The sequence below is a fragment of the Ammodytes marinus genome (assembly GCF_949987685.1).
Source record: "Ammodytes marinus genome assembly, chromosome: 9".
Classification (NCBI taxonomy): Eukaryota; Metazoa; Chordata; class Actinopteri; order Uranoscopiformes; family Ammodytidae; genus Ammodytes; species Ammodytes marinus.
In genome coordinates, this window is record NC_137213.1 from 19,538,329 (window position 1) to 19,559,897 (window position 21,569).

Below are 21,569 nucleotides of genomic sequence, written 5' to 3' on the forward strand. Positions count from 1 at the left end.
AGTGAGAAGGTTTGTATGTCAGATCAGACATTGAGCTCTTTGTAAGGGGTTGCAACACTGTCCTTCTACCCTGCTCACACACAGCCCACACACAGCCTCACCTCAAACCGGACACATTTCCTGCGGATAACTGAAACCTCATTTGATTGCAGTGGTGCCACTTCATGTTTAACCGTGAAAGCAACTTTCTTGAGACTCTTCCACTTCTCCGGCAGCTCCTGTGTTTCATGGTAATAAAGTAAAGAATTAAATATAATGATATGTACAAATCATACATATCATATGTACATAGCTGCCATCACTACATATATGTATATTTGTGTGTTGTTCTACACACTTCCAGCTGTGTGTAGACGCTTTCAGGTAGCTGCTGTCCATAGGTCTTGAGGAGCTCAGAGGTGGACTTGAGGGGTTTGAAGTGCTGTTCGTTGCTAATCTGTCTGTCTCTTATGGCCATAAGGTGTCCCATGATGTCCACCAGGCCTGCATAGTCGCCATCTGACACCTTGCCAGAGAGTCCGTGGGCCGTGTCCTGGACAAAAGAGGACAATTCTCTCACGCTGCAGGATAAAGAGGAAGGAGAATGGTGTAAGATTTCAGAATGGCAGTGATGATATTGAAATATAAAGAATCTCTATTACAATCTCCTATACATCGCTGTACGTGAACAGCTGAAAATTGAGAAAAAACAAGTGTTTGCGCTTGTTGTTGGTAGTGCATGCATGTGACTTACCTCTGGTTCACGTGGTTGAGCAGGTGCTCCTTGAACATCCAGCTCCATCTCTTGATGACATTCATCAGTGTGTGCTTGAAGGGTCTGACGTCTAGCTGCAGCCAGCCGCAAAACACCTTCCTCTCCTCCATCTTGCTCACTCGCACATACAGAGACTCGAACAGGTTGATCTAGAAATAGGAAATTATACAGTGATTCTAAGAAATTAAACAAAGAGGGAGTGAGAAGAGGTTACGGTTGCACTGACCAGCGGTATACATACACTAAATGATGTTTGAGTCAATGTAGGTTAAAGGCTGTTCAAACGATGTAAAGCACACCTGCTCTTTGAAGTTGTCCAGGGTGGGTGGGTTCTTTTTCAGTTCATAGTCTGCATACAGCTCGGCTTCCTCTGTACTTAGTACATGGCCATATAGCAGAAACTGCCTCATGAATTCAGACCTGTGAAAGATGAGGGAATATACAGTATATACTTTTTCAATTCTATATCCTTTTCAATTTAACTCAAGTCATTTAAAAAAAATGTATGTGATGTTAATCATCACAAAGAACCTGTGTGTTTTCAGGTAATAAAGATAAAACATAAGGGTTTAATAATGACACTAAGCCATTCACTCCTGACCTGTCATCAGTCCAGAGGTAACGGTAGCTGGAGAACGATCCCTGATATTCTCTGACCTGAAAGTCAACACAATTATTGTGAGGCTGCAGCCATAATGAGCATCCATGTGTGGACAATAAACAAACAACTTACTTTAGCAATAGCTGCACGTGCTCGCGAGCGGATTACAAGGCACATCTCTGACAAATCCGCCATTTCATTTATGTCGCACTGCAAGATGAAGAAACAATTTAGCATATGACAAAGGTGTGTGTACGTCCACGTATGTTTCTTTATAGGTGTGTGTGTGTGTGTGTGTGTGTGTGTGTGTGTATGCATGCACATTGTCTATGAGCCTATATTCAGCACCTGGTAGTTTTCCAGCTGTTTATACTTTGCCACTCTGGGAATGAAAGAAGCCATTCTAGCGATGTTTGCCACCATCTTATCCACAATATCGTAGAAGTTACCACTGTGGACAAAGTCCAACGAGGGGTCAAAGGTCATCTCATTGCTGTTGAGCACCAACCGGACCTCAAACAGCGGTGCAATGCGCTGGGCTGCATCTGTGTTGTCCATGAGGTACTGCAGGGAGCAGCGCACTGCACTGGAGAAGCCCGTCAGGACAACGCGGTCCACATAGTCCGTGTAGGCCTGCCATTCACTAGAGTCAAGGTCTGTCACACCGAGCAGGGACTGGTTCTCCTGGAGCATTGTGGGAAGGTGATGTGTTGGAGGGAGTTAAAGGTGGTGTCAGCGATTCTGGAAAATGCTTGTTGTCAAAATCACTTCTTGTGAAAGCAGTTAATATCTCTTCATGATCCGGTACCTGTCTGTACTGTATGTGCACTGAAGAGAAATCCAGTGTTAACACACAGCCTAAAGGCTCTGTATACGGCATGTTGCTAGCTACGGTTGGTTCCCTTTGTTTAAATACCATTTTGTTTACAATCCAGTTTACAGAACCTAGTCTGTGTGTATGAACACCAGATTGTTCAGCATACACATAGCACAGACAGGTATTCAGTGTATTTTTTTTATATTTATTTTTTTACAAAAAGTGATTATGACAATAAGCATTCTCCAGAAAAAATATGTGACTGTGATATGAAGAATGGAGATTGAGGTGAGCAAACATACCTGCAGCAGCTTGTGTATTTGTTCCCCTGTACTGGTGATGAGAGTGTGTTGCTTGGTTACACTCTCGTCAATGTCGGAGAAGATGAGAAGAGTAGAACCACGGCTCTTTCTGGTGATGAAGGCACGGTGGCTGAATTTCCCCATTAGTGCCTGAATGGCCTCCACATTAGCTTTACTCTTTTGTACGTGACTAGAAATGCTCTGGCAATAGTAAAAGAGATCTACTATTAAAAACAGTAATGACATTCCCTTTGGTGAATAGCTGTTGTTTTTTGTTTAAGGCGTGCACCATAATTGAGCTTTGCTAAATTAACGGCCTGGAGTACATGAGGGGAATGCCAAGTTTCATTGCGTTCTTCATACAGTAGTAGTTGGCAGCCAACAGCTTGGCAGGATAGTATGAATATGCTGCAAAAATAGTTTCAACTTGAGTAGTGAAATATACTCACTCGCTTGCATAACCTTGCACCTTTTCTTTGGTCACAATGCCATCAAACTATTACCTTAGAATATACACAGGTCATTTTCAGTACCTTGACCAGGTCTCGTGTGCTTTGTATGTAGTTCCATTGGTCGTCCTGAGCCCAGGTCAGGTCGTGGAGGGCCGGAGCCAGCTGTCGTTTCATGCCATCCATCTCATCTTTCACCAATCCCAGCTCCACAGTCAGGATAGTACTGTGGAGCTGGTTGTGCCAGTGGGTCACCAAGGTCAGCGTCTGTGTGTACTAAAGGGTAGACCGCAGTGTTAAAACCAAAACTTTAATCATTTGAATTGTATCACTCACACTATGTCTAAGTGCAACACTGGAAACTTTGGTTACCCACCATGTGGAGTCTCTCCCGTTTGGAGTAGAGATGGAGAGCTGCTTTGGGGATGTTTTGGTTCTTCAACAAGCCCAGATACTTTACCTCCCTGAGCACTGAAGTCAGCTGAGGAGAGCGAGAGAGGAAGAGGAGAACATGTAATAAACGTCAATCCAAACTTGTAGTTCATTGTTTTGTTTTCGTTTAACCTTGACAACCAAAAATCTGAATAGGCAGAAGCAGCATCTTAAAGTGGAGATCTCATAAAGACATATGAATAGTTGAGTGGCAGACATGCGAAGGCCAATCAAGTAAAGTGGAACAAAGTGCACATGCACAGTACATCAGATAAGTTGTTCATCCTTGTATTACGCTGCCTGCGTTTTACATCGCTGTTTTCAGACAGCACTCCATCCTTTTATTTGATTTTGTGTTGATTATATTGTGTGATTGTCTGTTTGCATACAGTGGTTATTGCTGCTAATGCAAATTTGTTCCACTGTTTATTCAAAACAAAACATTGTAGCTACTTCTGGGCATTTGAGAAACACCAGCTACTGGATGCTGAGAGAAAGAAAATTATGCAAATGTAAAAGCTAATGTGAATTTAGTACAGGCTAGGCTAAATCAATATTGTGTTACAGTATGCAATTATATGTTGCAGCAGAAAGTAACACTTTTTGTTTAATCATTCTGTTGAATCAATTAGAATTCATTATTGAGTCATTTGCATAATTGAATGTCTAACATAAATAGTTCACTGTTCGTTCCATCCTTTGTCTGATGTGTTTGCAGGTGTACAGTCGCTGTTTACACTGTATATGCTTGACACAATTAGATTGAAAAATACTTTACAACTCTTCATTATCATGTTAAATAAGTGATTGCATCTTCTGTGTGCTTACTGCAGGACTGAAGTTGACCTGGAACAGGCCTGTGTCGGTGTCCACTGTGAGCAGCGGCTCCTTCTGGTGTGTTTGACAGATTTCTTCCAGGCCCTCGGTCCAGTCTGAGAACAGCTCCTCATCACGCTGGTCCAAAACCTCCAGAACATGCTCACACTTTTGGAGGACATCGTCGGCTTCAGCACACCCAAGAGGCCTAAGAAGGGAGAGAGGGAGGGAGGAGAAAAACCAACGAAAAAGTGAAGATAATGAAACAGATACATATCGTGTATGCTTCACAAGTAAACTAAATTCTTGCTGTATGCATAATAGAATTGTGTTGCAAAATAACCAACATTACAACATTTCCACAATCTGATGCCAGCTCTACTTCAAATGGTTCTCTAAAGTATGTGTATAGGAGTTGTACAACTGCCAATGAGAATAAAGTTGTATAAATCTACAGCTATGCAAAGTCTTATTGATAGAGTGGCAGAACATTTTAAAAGGGTATCTGGGGATGTGAAGGTTACCAGATTGGGGTTTACCAGACATCAGTAGCTCACCCCTCAACTCTGTTTGAGGCTTGTGGCTTGAGATTAAACTAGTCATTACTAACCAACAACAACACATTCATTTCCAATTAAACTGATAATGGTGTAGCTGATTTTTGCAATGTTGGGTACCAGCTTTTGACAAGGAAGAAGAACGGGAGGAATAAAAAAAGATAAGCAGTAAAGATTTAATTTCGGAATTTTCTGTCACAGTCGACAAATCTGCTGAATGATGGTTGTAACATAATATAACTACAGTATGTCTCTGTGTGCTGAGTGCAGAACTTCCATACATAAATGCCAGTTGACAGAGGCTGCTCCTGTTGGTGAGAATGCGATTCCGAAGCTCCTGTGACCATTTGAGGTTGCCGGCCACTGACGGCATATTCTTTCCCATGAGAGTGGAGCCTGACCTCAGCTGAAACACAAAAGCTTAATTAATTTGGCTGATGACTGAGTCATATTAATTCCTTAAAGTTAATTCTGTTTTCGGGGGGCGCCCTTAGCTCAGTTGGTAGGGCGCCCCCGCCCGGGCCGGGCCCAGCAGCAGACCCGGGTTTGATTCCCGCCCGCGGTCGCTCTCTGCATGTCACTCCCCTCTCTGCCCCATTTCACCTCTGTCTCTCTGCACTATCAATAAAGCATAAAAATGCCCAAAAAAAATCTTAAAAAAAGAAAAAAAGTTAATTCTGTTTCCAAGATGTTTGTAGTACACGCTTAGCCAAGTGTGTGAATTCAAATCTATTTCTTAGAGTTATAGCATAATTTTGTGTTGTAACTGTGTGGTAAATATTTACTTCTGTTGAACCTTTCTTACCCCATTCCTGTGTTGATCAAGTATAAACTGACAGTGGTCTATTTCCTGGTTGAACATGGCCAACAACACATTGTAGTTAGGAGAGAACAACTGGTGGATTCTGGGTCTCTCAAGCAGGGTGCTGAAAATCTTTAACAACTAAATGGGATAAAACAACAAAGTTTTAGGAGAATGTACATTTGAGACATTAATTAAGATAATATGGTGTTTATCAATATCCAACTGATTTACAGATACCGAAAAGATGCATCATATTGTCCCTGACGGACCTTGAAGTGTATCACTTAATACAGTAATGGAGTTGTTGAGGGTCAAGGTATTACAGACGTACTTTAAAGGTTGACTTGAGGTTTTTGGAGTGCTGGAAGGCCAGATTGAGGACAGTTCCCAGCCTCTGGTCAAAGTCTCTGTTCTGCTCCATAAAACGCCTGTAGTGACGAGCAAAGTCCTGGACACAAGATCGCATTGGAAAGGAAATTAGGGCCCTTTCGTGTCCCTTTTCTGATTAAAAAGATTTGAATCCAATTATGTTACTCTGCAATTATTATTCCAGACATTTTCATTGCAGTACTTGAAGTTCTCCTTAGCTCAGTTGATCAGTATTGGCTGGAATAACACACACTTGTGAAAACTAATTTCTGATTGAGTTCCAGTTTTGATTGAAGTCACAATGCAAACTGTAAAATAGCTGTAAAATAACTAGTACATTAAATATTGATGCACTGACTAATAATGACTGCCGTCACTGATTTTGGGGTTTTGCTTAGCAACTACTTTGCTTGCTTGTCAATTACTGCACTGCTGGGCAGAACAAAAACATCTAATTGTTAATTGCTGTTATTCGGCTGTGCCCCTTCTATTCTCTGAATCACAACCCTTCTATGGCTAATGAATTTCATAGCAGTGCGATATCAAAGACAAAGCAACCATCTCAGTGGGCCTCACATTGTTGGTATAGTCCAGGGGGTCATATTTGCTCTCCCTGAGGGCCCGCCAGCGATCATGGAACTCCTCGCTCATGCTAAAGACCATCTCACTGAGAATTTTCCCTCTGGATCCACCAAGTTCAACCTTCTCTAGTTTGAGAAAGTCCAGCGCTGTTGCAAAAAGTTCCTGTAGATGAGAAGAGAAAGGCCACTGATGGATCAGGATGATATGATAAAGGTTATTATAATTTTCTAGAATATAACTTAATAGTAGTTTACATGAAAAATAAAAACAATTCTTTAAACAAATCAAAAATATACATTAAAAATTAATATACAGCCAATGATTTGAGATAAATTGAAAATAAAATGACATATTTGCACATTTCTAATCTAAACACACACAGAGCTACTGTATGCTTGTCAACCCATGCACCTCAATCATTAGCAGCCTTTCCATGATGCAGTCGGAACGCTGGAACACAAGCGTTGCCGGAAAGTCCCACAGCTTGATGCTCTGGGTGTGTTTGTAGTATTTGGGGATCTGCTTGCGGTGAGTATGAAACAATTGCTTGAAGGTGTTCAGGACTGAAATGGTTATGTGGACTCTCTCCACCCCCTCCTCGAGCTCCATCTTAAACAGTTCTTCTGGGATAAGGTAGGCGAAGGCCTGGATGCAGACGCACAATCGTTAAGAAAATCAGTTGTTTGAGTTAGGGCTGGGCGATATATCGAATATATGCGATGTATCGCGAGATGTATAAAATGACCCTATCGCGACCATCGAATACAAATTGGCACGTAATGTGTTTTTTTTTGCCGCCGCCGCCGCCGCCACCGGCAAACTCGCTGGTGTTCGCTTCTCTCGCTCTTTCCTGTGGCTCTCTGCCTCACAGACTCACATGCATTGGCAACTCACTCACTCCCCCCTCCCAACCAGAGTCTCCTGGGCGCGCACCTGTGACGTAGTCTGCAGTGCGCGCTGTGTGTGTTTACTTGTGTGAAAACAACGAGAGGGGGAGAAAAAAAGACGAGGGCTCTTGTGCTCCTATGACAGCCGAACGAGCGGGTGGAGGGGGGCGCACATGACGGCGATGGTGCCCGTCGTTCATAGCATGGACCTTTTTTGTAGGTCCATGAAATGAGAAGAAGGCTACACAGGCGAACGACCGGGGGAGGCGGGCGCACATGACAGCATTAGCGGCCACTGTACACAGCACAGCCTGCCCTGGTCCTTAAGAGAGGAAGGCTAGTGGCTACACAGGCGAAAGAACGGGGGAGGCGGGCGCTTGACAGCATAAGCTGCCGCTGTACAGAGCCTGGTCCTTATGAGAGGGAGGCGAACAAGTGCCGGGGGGGCGGATTACTCCGACTTCACGGAGAGTTTTTGGTCCAACGTCACACAACCACGGCATCACATTTATTACGGGCAGCCTCTTATAATAGGTCCATGTCAGCGTCAAGGGAGGTGCACACCGTTTATTAACTAGAAGTCTATGTAAAGTAGGTTACATTTGCGAGTATTTTTTATAAAATAAAACATAGACTACTATTATGGAGCAAAACCTGTTCTGCATTTAAAGTGTGGCTGCTATCTTCAGGGCGTTAGTGGTGATAAACAATTAGTAAGTGGTTGTAATGAGTCATAATTACTGTTCTCAGTTTACAGATTAACAGAAGATGGAAAAAAAAAATAAAATAAGGCTGGATCCATTGTATGGGAGTGGAAGGATGTGGAATAATCAATACAATGTGCAAACTCTTTGCCATGTGCAAGTTTAAAATTGTTCCAATAGGGTTTTTTGCAGGGACTATTTAAATCATATTACTGGTGTGATGTTATGCAAAAATTAAATTAAATTGAGCATTTAGGATGTGCTCTAGAGGAGATTTGAAATATATCGAGATATATATCGTGTATCGAGATATAGTAGAAAAATATTGAGATATTGATTTTAGCCCATATCGACCAGCCCTAGTTTGAATAACTTCATTTATCATAATCTATCTCCCTCTCTTTCACCCATACACCTGAATGCATCACAACACCTTTTCAATGATCAGGTTGCAGAACTCTTGCAAGAGGACCACCATGCGTTGGGGAGTGCAGTAGTACCGGGAACAGCTCCAGATGAGACAGAGTGTGTGGAAAAGAGGAGGCAGTAGAGTGTCTAACTGTGGGAAACTTCTCTCCTCTAAGCTGCTGATTACTCTCCTCAGTGGACGCAGATACAGATCTATGTCCTCCGCTTCCAGCACCGCTGTGGTAATCACATACAGAAGTACTATTGGATAACATGATCCTAATAGGTGGTTAATTTATCATAATTGAAGATTGACAATTTTCTACCAACAATGGCAATGTGATTTTCAAGGGCCCTCCCCCTTTTAAACAAAAGAGGCAATGCAAAGCTACATTACAGTATACTTATGAAATACACAAGAAATTATCAGGCTAAATCCAAGTATTTGTTGTACTGTGGGACAGAGAAAACCAAACGACATAGCTCTGCATTTGAAGAATGTAGAAACTGTGTTGTAAGAATAGCCGTGGACTCTGGATAAAGAGTAAGAGACAATGACTGCTTAACATGTTTTATCACTAAATGAGACATTGGGCTGTGAGATGATAGAATGAAGAATAAATTAGCCCCAATAAATGATAAGCCATTCTGATATACCCTCATTAACTTTGAGGCAGACTTCCTTGAAGGAGGAGTAGTAACTGCTCTTGACTCTTCTCAGGATCTCCATGATGTTCTCCACTTTGGGGCCCTGGATCTGAAAACAAGGACATGATAGTAGGATGTACAATCACTGACCACAATATTTGGTCTACTGTACTGTACAATCTATTGCAATTCAAAACAGCCCCTCTGCCTCTAATTGTAACTCTTTGAAGGTTTGGTTTTTACTGACAATTTGGAAAATGTCAGTATAATAATAATATTTAGTTATATGTTATTACTTTTTAACCTGGGGTCAAAATCAGAGACGATGTTGTGCACATTAAAGGTGGTTAGAGGTGTTTTGTTCACTCCGAATTGAAGTACATAAATAAAAGTGTCAGAAACACCTCTCAGTGTAATGCAGAATAGTATAATACTACTACCTTAAATTAAATCATATAACGGAATCATCACCTCTATGACAGTTTCAACTTAAATTCAATATTATAGGCATCTTATCAGTAAACTTTGTCATTATAAAAAGTTGTGGCTGCTGACATTTTATTATCTCGCTATTTATTTTATTTTTTTGCGTTTTTCCGCTCTATTTGAGAAATTTGGAGAGACAAAGTTGAAATGGGGCAAAGAGGGAAGGACATGTAGAGAACCGACCATGCATTCGAACTGGGTCTGCTGCGATGAGGACTGGACCTTTAGTGGGACGCTCTAACCACTACACACCATGAGCCACCCCCCAAAACTTCCACAGCACCAATATCTTACTTGTGACTGGATGCCCAGCAGGTTTTCCCTCTGAGTGGTCCAAAACTGGAGCTCCGCGTTGGGACCTGGGTGGTCTCCTTTGAGCATCACCATACCAGAGTCTTTCTTCAGGACATTCCATATCTGTCCAGACCACTGAACTATCAGAGTTTCTATAGAGTATAACAAGCCACGGTCCAGCGGCCAACCAGTGGGACTGAGGGAGACAAAATGTGGGGCAATTACTCTGGGGAAAAACAGCAATATGGGCTTTGGAAGCAGTGAGAAAAGTACATATTAGACTACATTATTATTTAGTAAGTTAGTAATGTCATCACAGTAAGCTTTTACATGTTTTTTAAATTCAATTAATTCATTTATTTTTTTGGTTTGACATAACCAACATGTACTGTAATAAGATGACCGTGACAAGTTGTATGTGCATACGCAACCCCTCTTGTGTTGCAGCAAGATATGGACTTGATTTGTTTAGCCGACATTAACACCACAGGTCAACTGACAACACTTATAGCGGCTTATCTACAGATATTTCCAAGTTTCTCTAGGCTAAATACTCTGGCTAACTGGGACAAAACAAAGATCCACTCTTCTGCAAAATGGAAAGTTTAACAAATGAACACACACACACACGCGCACAGACACACACACACACACACACACACACGCACGCACGCACGCACGCACAGACACACACACACACACACACACACACACACACACACATGGCTGGGAACATGGACACACTCCCAAAGAGTCTTGAATATTTATTATTATTTTTCAACTATAATATAACTATTTGTGCGGGCTAAGTTATTTAGTTCCCATTTTTATGTAATTTGTATTAAACTGTATTTATTTTTTTAAATTTTGTGGCTGCAAGCAGATGTCACTTCCGGCTTCTAACTGAACAGTGCAGTTGGTCTACGGGTTTTGAATGTTTTATTGTTGCAGCGCACAGAGTAGGCTACACCGGGCTACACAGGCACAGTGAGGTGAGTCTCTCATACGGCTTGTTGCGGTTTCCGTTCCCCCAAACGTTTTAACTAGGAATAAAGGCGAGCATGGGGTAGCCTATTTGGTTGCTTATATCGAAGACCTGGTAAAAGAGTCCATTATTATTTTACCGCTCCTTGACAAAATGAATGCACGCCATTACAGTATTGCTTAATGCTTTCCAACTTAGCCTGCAGTGCCAGAAGTGGGCATTGAAATACACTAATGTCGCTAGCTTGCTAGGCACACACGCATACCTGAGTTCAATGTCCTGAGGCCGTGCCCTCTCCACACACAGAGGAAGGGGCAGCAGTGTCCGTCCCTCCGCGCGGCCTCTCAGCGTCACCACCCGGCTCCTCAGCTTCTCCAGATGCCGATGGATGTCATCAGACACCACCCGCGGCCAGTCCTCATGGTTCAGACCGTTGGATAGCACACACACCAGCACCTGAAGTGCACACACAAGCATTTAAGTGTGACACACACCATGATATGAATTCTCCCTTAATCCTTGAAGTTGGAAGTTGAAATTTATTGGAAACCCCCAAATTTTCATACCCAAATCATCACATACACATATTATGAGTTTGAATGTTTTTTTCTCTCTCTCACACGCACACACATGCACACACACGCACACGCACACACACACACACACACACACACGAGCACACGCACGTACACGCACATACACACATGAGCACACACACGCACACACACACACACACACACACACACACACACACACACACACACACACACCTCAGAGATGACAATGGGTAGGTGCTCCATGGGGTATCCGGGCACTTCTCCCAGCCGGAGTTGGTGTCTGAATTTTTGGCGGGAGATCCTCTTCACCCCTCTCTTTAGCACACACAGCAGCTTGGTTTTCCATGGCGGGGACGTCTTCTCAGATTCAAAAACAGAAGGAATGCTTTCAACAGCATTGAAAGCAGTAGAAATAAGTAATGACTTATTTCAAAAGATGTGTATGTTAGATTGAGTGTGTAGACAGCGAGCCCAGGAGATTTGGTTCATTACGTATATTATATCCCTACATCTCGGTTTATTGTATATAATTTTTTTTTTTTTTACGAGTTTGGTTGTTATGCCACCCAGACAGACAGTGAAATGTGCCGCATCATCAGTCACTGCACAAGTGCACATCATCGTTCCAGAGTATCTCAAAGGAATACTTCACCCATATTATATGGAACCGGCGTTCTATCATTATAAAATCACTATTATAATATAATGAATGAGGTTTTTCTTCCCTCAGTATTTCCTCATTCTTCTCTTGGCCCAGCTGTCCTGTTAATCCTAACCCTACATTTTTACAAGTGTGATATCACACTAGTCAAATGTAGGGTTAGACAGTGAGACCATAAAACACTCTTTCTGCCTTTTCTCAGGGTAGGATGTACCGATTTCAAAAATGTTTGCACATTTATACTACATAGGATCTCAGAGTTCAATACACCTTCTTATTCCCACCGGTGAAATAGGTATTTAACCTCAGCATACATTACAATGCATTCAGAAAAAAATATGAAATACACTATTAAATACTTTTTCAAGGCTATAATGTAGATATGGCAAGATGAAAAAGAAAATTATACATTTATGAAAGTTGGTGGCAAAGTTTATGCAAACTTTTTACATGCTCTACTCAGTTAATGCCTGTGTGTGTGTGTACTGTATTTCTTACCTGAGCATCCCCTGCATGCAATGTCCCTCCAGGTCCAGTAAAGAGCAGCAGTCTGCTGGTCCAGATATGGTCCAGGAAATCCAGTATAACCTTCTGGTTCTCCTCTGCTCCGATGAAGCGGTTCCACTTATCCGTCTTCACTCGCAGCACACAGAAAGCCTGCTCCCGGAGGAAGTCCACCCTTTCATCTGACAACACCACGCCAGCTTTGAGAGATGGCTCCTGGGGGACGCGCACGCCGGCGCCACTGCCCAAACCTCCACTATTACTGCTCATGCCGGTGGCCTCCGCCATGAAGAATGCAGCTGGCAAGAAGAGGAAATAAGTCAAGGCTACAACTACTTGATTGGCGAGAATCATGTAGAGAAAGATACAAGGTGGAAACTCACCTCAATATTTCTTGTCGAGATCAAAAGCTATAAATTGACATGACCCCAAACATGAAAGTGATCTTTCTTCTTTCTTTCTTCTGTCCCAACCTTATGTTTCTTCTCTTTCCTCCAGCTTAGAAGGCCGTGTAGCTGGAAAAGTGATACACCCTCATGGATAGGTGGTCACTGTGGCAACGTCGGCTGGCTTCTCTCTCCTGCATGGTGGATGCTGTTTGTGAAGCCTTTGTTGCCTGCAACTCAATCCTGCAACCTGAGCCTTAAGAGGAGACCTATTCACAGTGACACCTCCAGGACAGGTAAAAAAATTACACCAATGATCCATGAGTTTATAATATGGTACGTATGACAAAAGTAGTTGTCTGTCTGTGTATGTGTGTCAGAGGCAGAGGTGGAAAGTTACAAATTATATTTACTCAAGGTACTGTAATTGATTTTTATTTGTGTAGGCTACTTGAAGTTTTTTAAAGTGGTTTTTAAAATGATATTATGCTATTACTTAAAGGTGTTGCGAGGAACTTTTAAATATTTCTGAAACAGTCCAATTTTTCCTCTGATAACCATAAAATACTTGTAACAGCAAACAAGACCATCGGTGCAAATAATGCTATTTTTATATAGTTTTCTTAATGCCTTTGTCATGGGTACGCTCACCCAAGAACAACAGCTGGCTTAGTAAAAACACTACCGCTTTTGTCCAAGGGGGGTGCAGGAATTAACAAAAACTGAAAGTTCCTCAGAGCCCCTTTAAGTTTGTTTTATTAGAAGTATTGTAGGCCTAGGCCTACTTTGGTACATTTTATATCACGTCAAAAAAAGTAAAGTAAAAAATTAAATTGCGGGGTGCTTTTCATTCGCGGCACAACACCAGAAACAACTAGAGTGAATAATGGGGATAAGAACTGCCGCTTAAATCTGAAGAAAGATGGAGTCGGACACCTGCTGTGATGAAGATGAAGCTGACGGGGAAATCCCGTCGAATTCTGTGAACTATAAAAACTCAACGTCTAACCTGCGTAAGCATGTAGAGGTAAGTTTATAATTCTTGTACCTTTGCATTTGAAGTTAAAATTAAGATTTCAGAATTTATTAGAGGCTTTGCTAGAGTTAGTTAAACTAAATTTGTTAATGTTGGTTGGCACTAGCAACCTGCTGGTAACTAGTTATTAGTCATAGATATATTTACTTATTGATGTGTATTTATACTTTAATGTTGCGTCGAGGGTCGTCGGAGACATTAACGTGGCTGCCATCTTGGGACAGTTCTACATATATGCCGCTTACTGCATGCATGAGTCAATGGAGGCAGACGTCGATCAATGATCAACATCATCATAACTTGCTGAATTTTCTACGACTTTCAAGCTGTTTTTTTTAATAAACTGAAAACATGTTATCATACAGATAGGCTACTAGGTTAAGTTAAAAATGCAGATTTTCATACCAAAATGCTTAAAATTATGTAGATAGCCTAGTAAACAGTAGGCTATAATGTTTAATCTACATGACGAAGCATTTTGGTGTTCTATAACATATATCTAAATTATATATTTATTTATTATTATTCTTTCGGACAATTCCACACAATACACAATTATCTCTTTCACATCATACATCTTACTTTGTGTTGTCCGAAGGGTGATGGAAGAAGCCAAAGGCTTATCAGGTCCCACCCCCATTTTCATCAGATTCAGATTCAGATACACAGATACACGTATACTGTTACAGAAAAAAAAAAACACAATTTTGTTGTTGTTTTTTTTGTTTTTAGTTTTTGATGATTTTGCTAATTCTTTTGTTAAGCAGCTGCAGTCCAATACACAGTCAATTTTCGTTCTCATTATTCATTGACCTTGCACAACTGACATGCTTTCCATTTTCCCAATGAATTTTAATTACTCATCGTTATCCTCTCTTTCCACTGTAGCCATTTTTACGATGTCTCCTTTGATATCAGCGATTTCTCCTTTGATAGCTGTGATGTCTCCTTTGATAGATGCAATACCGGATACAATTTTTGCTATCCCCTCCCGAACAGCAGTAATAGCCTGTTTTGTTCCATCCATATCTTTCGACGCTGTACATCTTCCATCTCTCCCTTCCGCTTGTGCAACAATGAGTTTCTTCAGTTTGCGATACAGAACATACAAAGCAAATCCTAAAGCAAGCATCCCCACCGTCATGCCAGCAAAGATGTATACATCTTCGACATCCTCAATGTCCAATACAGCCAGGCAAACCACTTTCCATTCTTTCCAGCTATCCTGTGCGTAACCGGACAGGAGGACATCCTCAATGTCCAATACAGCCAGGCAAACCACTTTCCATTCTTTCCAGCTATCCTGTGCGTAACCGGACAGGAAGGTGCCATCTGGACACGGTGCCTCTCCAGCTCCTGCTTTTCTGGTTGAAAACACGCGGTCAATGGCATTTAGAGACCAACTTAGCAGTTCCATGATCAACCTACTTGCTTCAGCTTTTAAGATCCGTTCTGCTCAGTTCTGATTTTCTGTGACAATGCAGAGTTTGTTTTGCCCTTGTGTTGTGGCCTTTTCAATTTCTTATCTGGTAGTCTAAACACATCTGCAAAAGTATTCAAACCCATACAAGTTTGTCTGCTGACCTCTATTATTCGTTACAATAATGTTATGATAGTGACATTCACCTTGTGCTCAGCTTATTAGTAAACCCATTGTGCTCAGCTTTCAGTCTGTAATTTTCCATAATTTTTTAAACATAATTTTTTTTTAAATTGCGCTAACTGCAACTCCCTGTGACATCTTCATCAAGTTAATTCCATAATTGAATACCCTTTACAGAAATCAAAAATTATTTAAGTGTGGTCCGTATATTTTTCTCAGTGAATTTTCTTTTTCTTCTTAAATCATGCGAAACTCCTCTTTCTTCAAACATTACTTGTAAACTGATAGGAAGGCAACGGTGTAACGGAGTAATCTGTTCAATTATAGAGAGGAGATCTGCTGCACTTGTTTGCCAGAGGTTGAAAGCGTCCCACACCTTTGATGTCCCAGCAGGTGTCATTGACAACATCCATGTCAATACAGATTAAGGCAACATTAGTCAAAGATTAATTGTCAAACATATTCTATAGCATTTTGTGTTTTTCAAACAGGTCTGGTCTATGTGAGACAACATCTTTGCCAGGCGGCAGAGGTTGGGATGGAGCAGGCCAGCCAACATTCATCAGATGAAGAAGATTACTTCTTCTCAATGAAGGCCACAAGGTACAGGGAAGCTTGATTGGTACCTTTCCTTTGTCTCAAACGAGACTAAACTAATTTCCACACATCAAAACACTTTCTCACAAACCCAACACTGGCCTGCCTGCCTCAGCCGCCTCTGCAGCTGTACTGGAATGCTGTTCACTGCATGCGAGCAAGGGTGAACTCTTCTTACTTTGAAAACCAACTGCTTCTCAAAAATTAACAATGAGTTCAAAGAGTAATGCACTAAAGATGGAAACAGAAATAAAGGTAGTGTAATCTATATATACAGTAGGGCAGGGTAATTAAAAAAAAAGTTTTAAGAGTTCAGTTGACATGTTTTGTTATTTCGACAGGTAGATCATGACTGAAATCAAAGAAGTACACCGTTTTGTCTCAAAATCATCTTGAAGGTCCCTTATACTTATAGTTCAGACTTCTTTTTAGTATTTTAGGCAAACTCACAACAATTGTAACCTTGACCTGATTTGATATTTAGATTTGCTCGTAAAGAAAAGAGGGATGGTCTACTACAGAATCCACAAATATGCCCCCCTCGTAATTTTTTTGTTTAAAATAGTTTTATGGGATGGTCTGCACACAATATAGCTACCTCTATAATTATAGTGGGTCAACATGTTTTATAAAGTTGTTGCACTTTCATCTTTACATTTGTTACTTAATTAAAAGCAAGTTGTTTTAAATGTATATCCTCTTGTCTTCTTTTGCACTACACAGGAGAATCCCCCCTCCTTTTAAGAAAGTAACTTGAGTTTCTCTTACTTAGAGTACATTTTAAACTAGCTATACTTTTTTCTTTTACTTGAGTATATTTCGAGACAGGTGATTTTAAATTTACGTAAGTAAAATGTCATCCAAGTAGTAGTAGTACGTATACCTGAGTAGAATATGTTAGTACTCTTTCCACTTCTCAGAGGGCAGACCAATTGGATTCAGAATTTTTTTATTTAATATGTGGACTGGAAGAACATGTAGGAAATGGTAGGGAAGACCGGGGTAAGTAGGCACACTTTTTACTCTAGTGAGAATTGCTCATCACCTAAACATCTTTCAATAGTCATTCCTACATTAAATTTAAAGGGGACATATTATGCAAAAACTCGGGTTTAAATGTGTATTTCCGAGGTCTACTAGAAAAGGTTTTAATGGTCTATTGTACAAAAAGCCCATTAGTTTTCTACCAATGCCCATTTCTTCATTGCCTTTTCAGGCCTTTTTTGGCCTCTCCCTAAAAAATTTGGTTTTGACATCTACCCCCCTCCTATCTACATGGGCGTGCATGCACCGCCCTGCTCATTTACTCTATACCTACCTATATGGGCATGGCACACGCCCAGCTGTCAGTTTTGTTTACTTTTGGCCAATGCAGCATGGAGATCGATGTTACCATGTTTACCTTCATTTCTACAGCAAATATCAGCACACTTATCACTTCTAAACCAAAAGCTTTACAACTGAACCTGGTCAGGCAGGAGTCTGAGCTGAAAACTGTGAAAATTGCATCAAGATTTCTGGTTTCCCTGACATTATCCTCAGGTAAATACAGTTTAAATATGTCACAGTCAGTAACAGAATATGAGCTAAGTATTTATGAATAAACTCTCTAAACTTGTAACATACAACGTTTTATGTATGTCTCTACAGGTTAAACTGGGGAATGATCTACAACCCAGTGGAGTGAAAAAGCTTTGGTTGTGAAGCCATGCTGTAAATGTACAGTAACGTGGCAGGAAAGGAATGTATCATGTCAAGATCCACTGGAAAGACATTATCTTTTGTAAAAAAAAAATATATAGAAACAATTACAGTCAGAGCTGCAAATTATCTGACACCCTTTCAATATCTAGTAGGTAATGTATCATTTGTATTGTGATCACTCATTTATAATAAAGTTTTACTGTTAAAACATGTATTGTGTTGCTTACTGTCACTGTTTGCTTCGTGTAGTAAAGGATTACTTGAAACTCACATTTTCATAGTCAGGATGTTGGACTAGTTTTCAGACCGATCTACATGCATTGACTTATACGTTTTTTAATTCAACCCTTTATCTCTCTGAAGATGTTTTCTTTGAAACAGTATCATTACATTTTAAAATGACCAAAACCATACTTAAAAATAAAGCAGTTTATTCATAGCCAGTGAAATGGAAATATAAAGTGTACATAATTCAAACAGAAGCAAAGCCATATTGTATGTAACTGTCCAGTTGTTGCTGGTGGGCCCTGAAGAAGACCACCTGTTCCACCCAGTGAACAGTCCTCTGATGGAACAGATAGTGTGACGGTCCTTGTGGGTCAACGCTCCGTCAGGTCACCCAGATAGCTGTAAAACATGGCACATTCAATGTTACATCATGTGTAGCCTACATACATGATACATCTGTAGTTATGGCAAAGCTACAAACTAATGAAAATATATTTTTTCTTCCATTATTAAATAAGATGGGCCACTAATAAGTTCAGTATAGCCCTTGCTCAAGAAGAAACGAGTTCTGAGTGATACTGTGTGCTTTTTGAAATATAATGGACAGGAAACAAACAGCAGCAGAGGCAACTTACAGTAGGCTATTCCTGTCTATTATATGACACTGGAGATGTAATAGGCCTACTGCTGCATGTACCACGACTGCTTGCATAACTACACACTGTCAACAACAAACAAATACTCTTCAGTTTCCAACACACCATACAGTTTCACCGTGTTTTCACACAGGGGCTGTCACGGACAGACTCACAGATCTAACCGTTAGCATAAAAGCTAACGGACGCTAACGCTAACTACTTAACCCAGAGACATTCTCTAGTTTCAGTCGGCGTTGGTTATTATAGGAGGGATAAATTAAAGCACATTACACACATTGAACTCATAAACGGACAGATTTGTTTTTAAATAGGACTACTTACATTTCCAGAGGAGAGATGGTGTCTCTCTGTCTTCCAGGCACAATCTCCTCCACACTCCAGTATAACAGCAGATCACACTAGATTGCCAACCTTTGCTGGGCATAGCCAAACAAAAAATCCATTCAGCCCCGGTCTGCTTCGAGGCTGGGGTGTGATGGTAGCTTGAGGATGAGCTAACACTGCAGCTTGCTTCTCCTCTGTTGTTGCATGAGCGAGTGGAGGCTCAGCTGTGTGTGATTACCAACGGGGCGTCTTGATTTGCCAATCAACTACCGAGTTTCTGGTAAGCTTTCCCGTGGGAGTATTTATGGTAATGAAAACCGACCGGTTTCGTCACCAGTCTGTGTTTTTTGGAAGAAACCTTCAAATCCCCCTTTTTTCTAAAAAAGCATCCCTGAAGAAACTGACACATTTGTTTTTTTGAAGCTTGTGTGTACTGGTAGAGACCCCAATAACCTAAAAGGGTGCCCAAACACCTGCAATGTTTTGTTTTTCATAATATGTCCCCTTTAAGACCAACCTACTGTATGTAACAACATAAAGAACAAAACAAATAGGTCTAACAATAATAGCCTACTCAACTAGGATACACACATTCACTATCTTACAGTTACAGTGATGGCAAATGTAGGGTCTGCTCACTCTAACTAAGCAGAGATTGTGTGCCCACTGGTTGCACATACAACACTTTTCCCTTACCTCCCCTGAACGGGTGCTGGAGAACATTTCCATACAAACCAAACACAAACTATCCTCTTCATCTGATGAAGATTCCTCCTCCTGTCTCTTTCTCTTCTGTTTCTTCTTCCCCAGCTGGGGTGGAGTGCACTGGGGTGCAGTAGCCTTGGCAACCGGTCTAGTTTGGGATGCACTGGGTCGTTTTGATTTTGTTGCCCTTTTTCTCTTTTGCATGCTAGCTGCCTTTCCTGCTCAATTCTCTCCTTCTCTGGGGTGTCAGTGAGGATACAGCTTGACATTTTCTTTTGTTATTGGGTTCCTTTCCTGGCTGCACCCTTTGGATAACGTGAGAACCAACCCCCCAAAAAATGTGACGACCAACCCCAACTGGAATTTATTGCTAGCATCAAGGCCAACAACCATCTGACAACTAATTAACTTAACTATAGCTTACCCTTCACACTTTTTTAGGTAACAAGTGTTTTGTTATAAACCCATTGTGTAAAAGCCTAGAAGAAAAATACTGAGGAGCTAAATATTTTCAATTTGACATGAAAAACACTAACAGTCCTCTCACCTCAAATGCAGCAGTCTAACTCCAAGGAAGACTCTGATCCCAGTTGTGGATATTTACATACCAAAGTTTAACAGACAGCACCTTCTGGTTCCGAGATATAACGATTGTGACAACCTACCCGTGTGACAAATTACCCTGTTCTCCCCTACACAATAGAGATTTTGTAGTTAATCAAAACACAGTACAAGAAGTATTTAGTGTACTCTCTTCTACTACCCTATGCAACGTGCACCCTCACCACACAGGGGCAGCGTGGTACAGTGTTTCTGACGGCATCCCTCAACTGTAATCCCAAGTGACCCTAGCCATGACATCCTATTACATGTTATGCCATTTTTATAGAAATGTGGAAAAAAATGGGACATTTCTCTAACAGTGTTACTTTAAATACCACAGCAAAGATTACCCTTGTAAAGATTCTTCCTTTGCTTCATTTGACCTCAATAAGCTTACAATACATACGTATTATAAGCTTGACTATGATAAAAGGCTTGTCCAAACCTGAAAAATGGTTTTGTTCATAAAATGTCCTGGTCGGTAGTATTCCTGCGTAGTGTATGAATGCAGTTTAACCATTCCCCATTAGGTCATCCAAGATGTATTTCCTAGTACAAGCCTTCATTTTCTGTAATAATTCCACATTTGACTTATTGTTAATTTTTATACATTCCATCCAATTGATGGAAGTGATTTTTCACTTGACATTATGTATACTGTTAATATAAATGTTCAGCATTCATCAGCAGTGAATGTTTCCATTGTCCACAACACTGGTTATACCAGCCAATAATCCATGGCAGCTCTCCAAGGGAATGTGTCCTTTCTAAAATCTGTAATTCCATGCCGCACTCTGTTTGCATAAGTGAATGCAGTGTTTGTGTATGTTCTGTGTGTGCTAGCATGACTGCTCTTTACACACATTCTTATGTAGGCTTGTGTTTGTCATGCAGCTTAGATTAATGTCCTTTATATGATATGTAAGGTTGCAGTTTATGTTGGTATTAACGTGCCTGCGCTTTTCTGCCATTTATTCCCACAAAAGTGTGTGGTTGAATGTGTGGGGCTTGAGTGTGAGTGTGTATATGCCTGTCCAGAGCCCAAGGCTAGTGAGGGTGTCCCTTGGGTGTCTCCACTCGCACTGTATCTAAGCCCATTTGAGCTT

The 21,569-nt window shown here is 41.0% G+C and overlaps 1 protein-coding gene across 1 annotated transcript in view; it reads right to left on the minus strand.

The window, feature by feature from the left end:
* The window catches only part of LOC307255716 (dynein axonemal heavy chain 11-like), a gene marked incomplete at both ends in the record, with an annotated part of 39,156 nt that extends 27,460 nt beyond the window's left edge, over positions 1-11,696 (minus strand). The window contains 21 exon segments of the mRNA XM_080034467.1: positions 102-218; positions 338-560; positions 734-903; positions 1,054-1,174; positions 1,356-1,411; positions 1,488-1,565; positions 1,704-2,039; positions 2,475-2,675; positions 3,008-3,199; positions 3,300-3,404; positions 4,184-4,379; positions 5,010-5,134; positions 5,534-5,671; positions 5,865-5,981; positions 6,479-6,646; positions 6,896-7,129; positions 8,509-8,720; positions 9,141-9,240; positions 9,912-10,107; positions 11,162-11,352; positions 11,667-11,696. Coding sequence (XP_079890593.1) covers positions 102-218; positions 338-560; positions 734-903; positions 1,054-1,174; positions 1,356-1,411; positions 1,488-1,565; positions 1,704-2,039; positions 2,475-2,675; positions 3,008-3,199; positions 3,300-3,404; positions 4,184-4,379; positions 5,010-5,134; positions 5,534-5,671; positions 5,865-5,981; positions 6,479-6,646; positions 6,896-7,129; positions 8,509-8,720; positions 9,141-9,240; positions 9,912-10,107; positions 11,162-11,352; positions 11,667-11,696 — 3,306 coding nt within the window.
* Between the last annotated feature and the right edge of the window lie 9,873 nt (positions 11,697-21,569).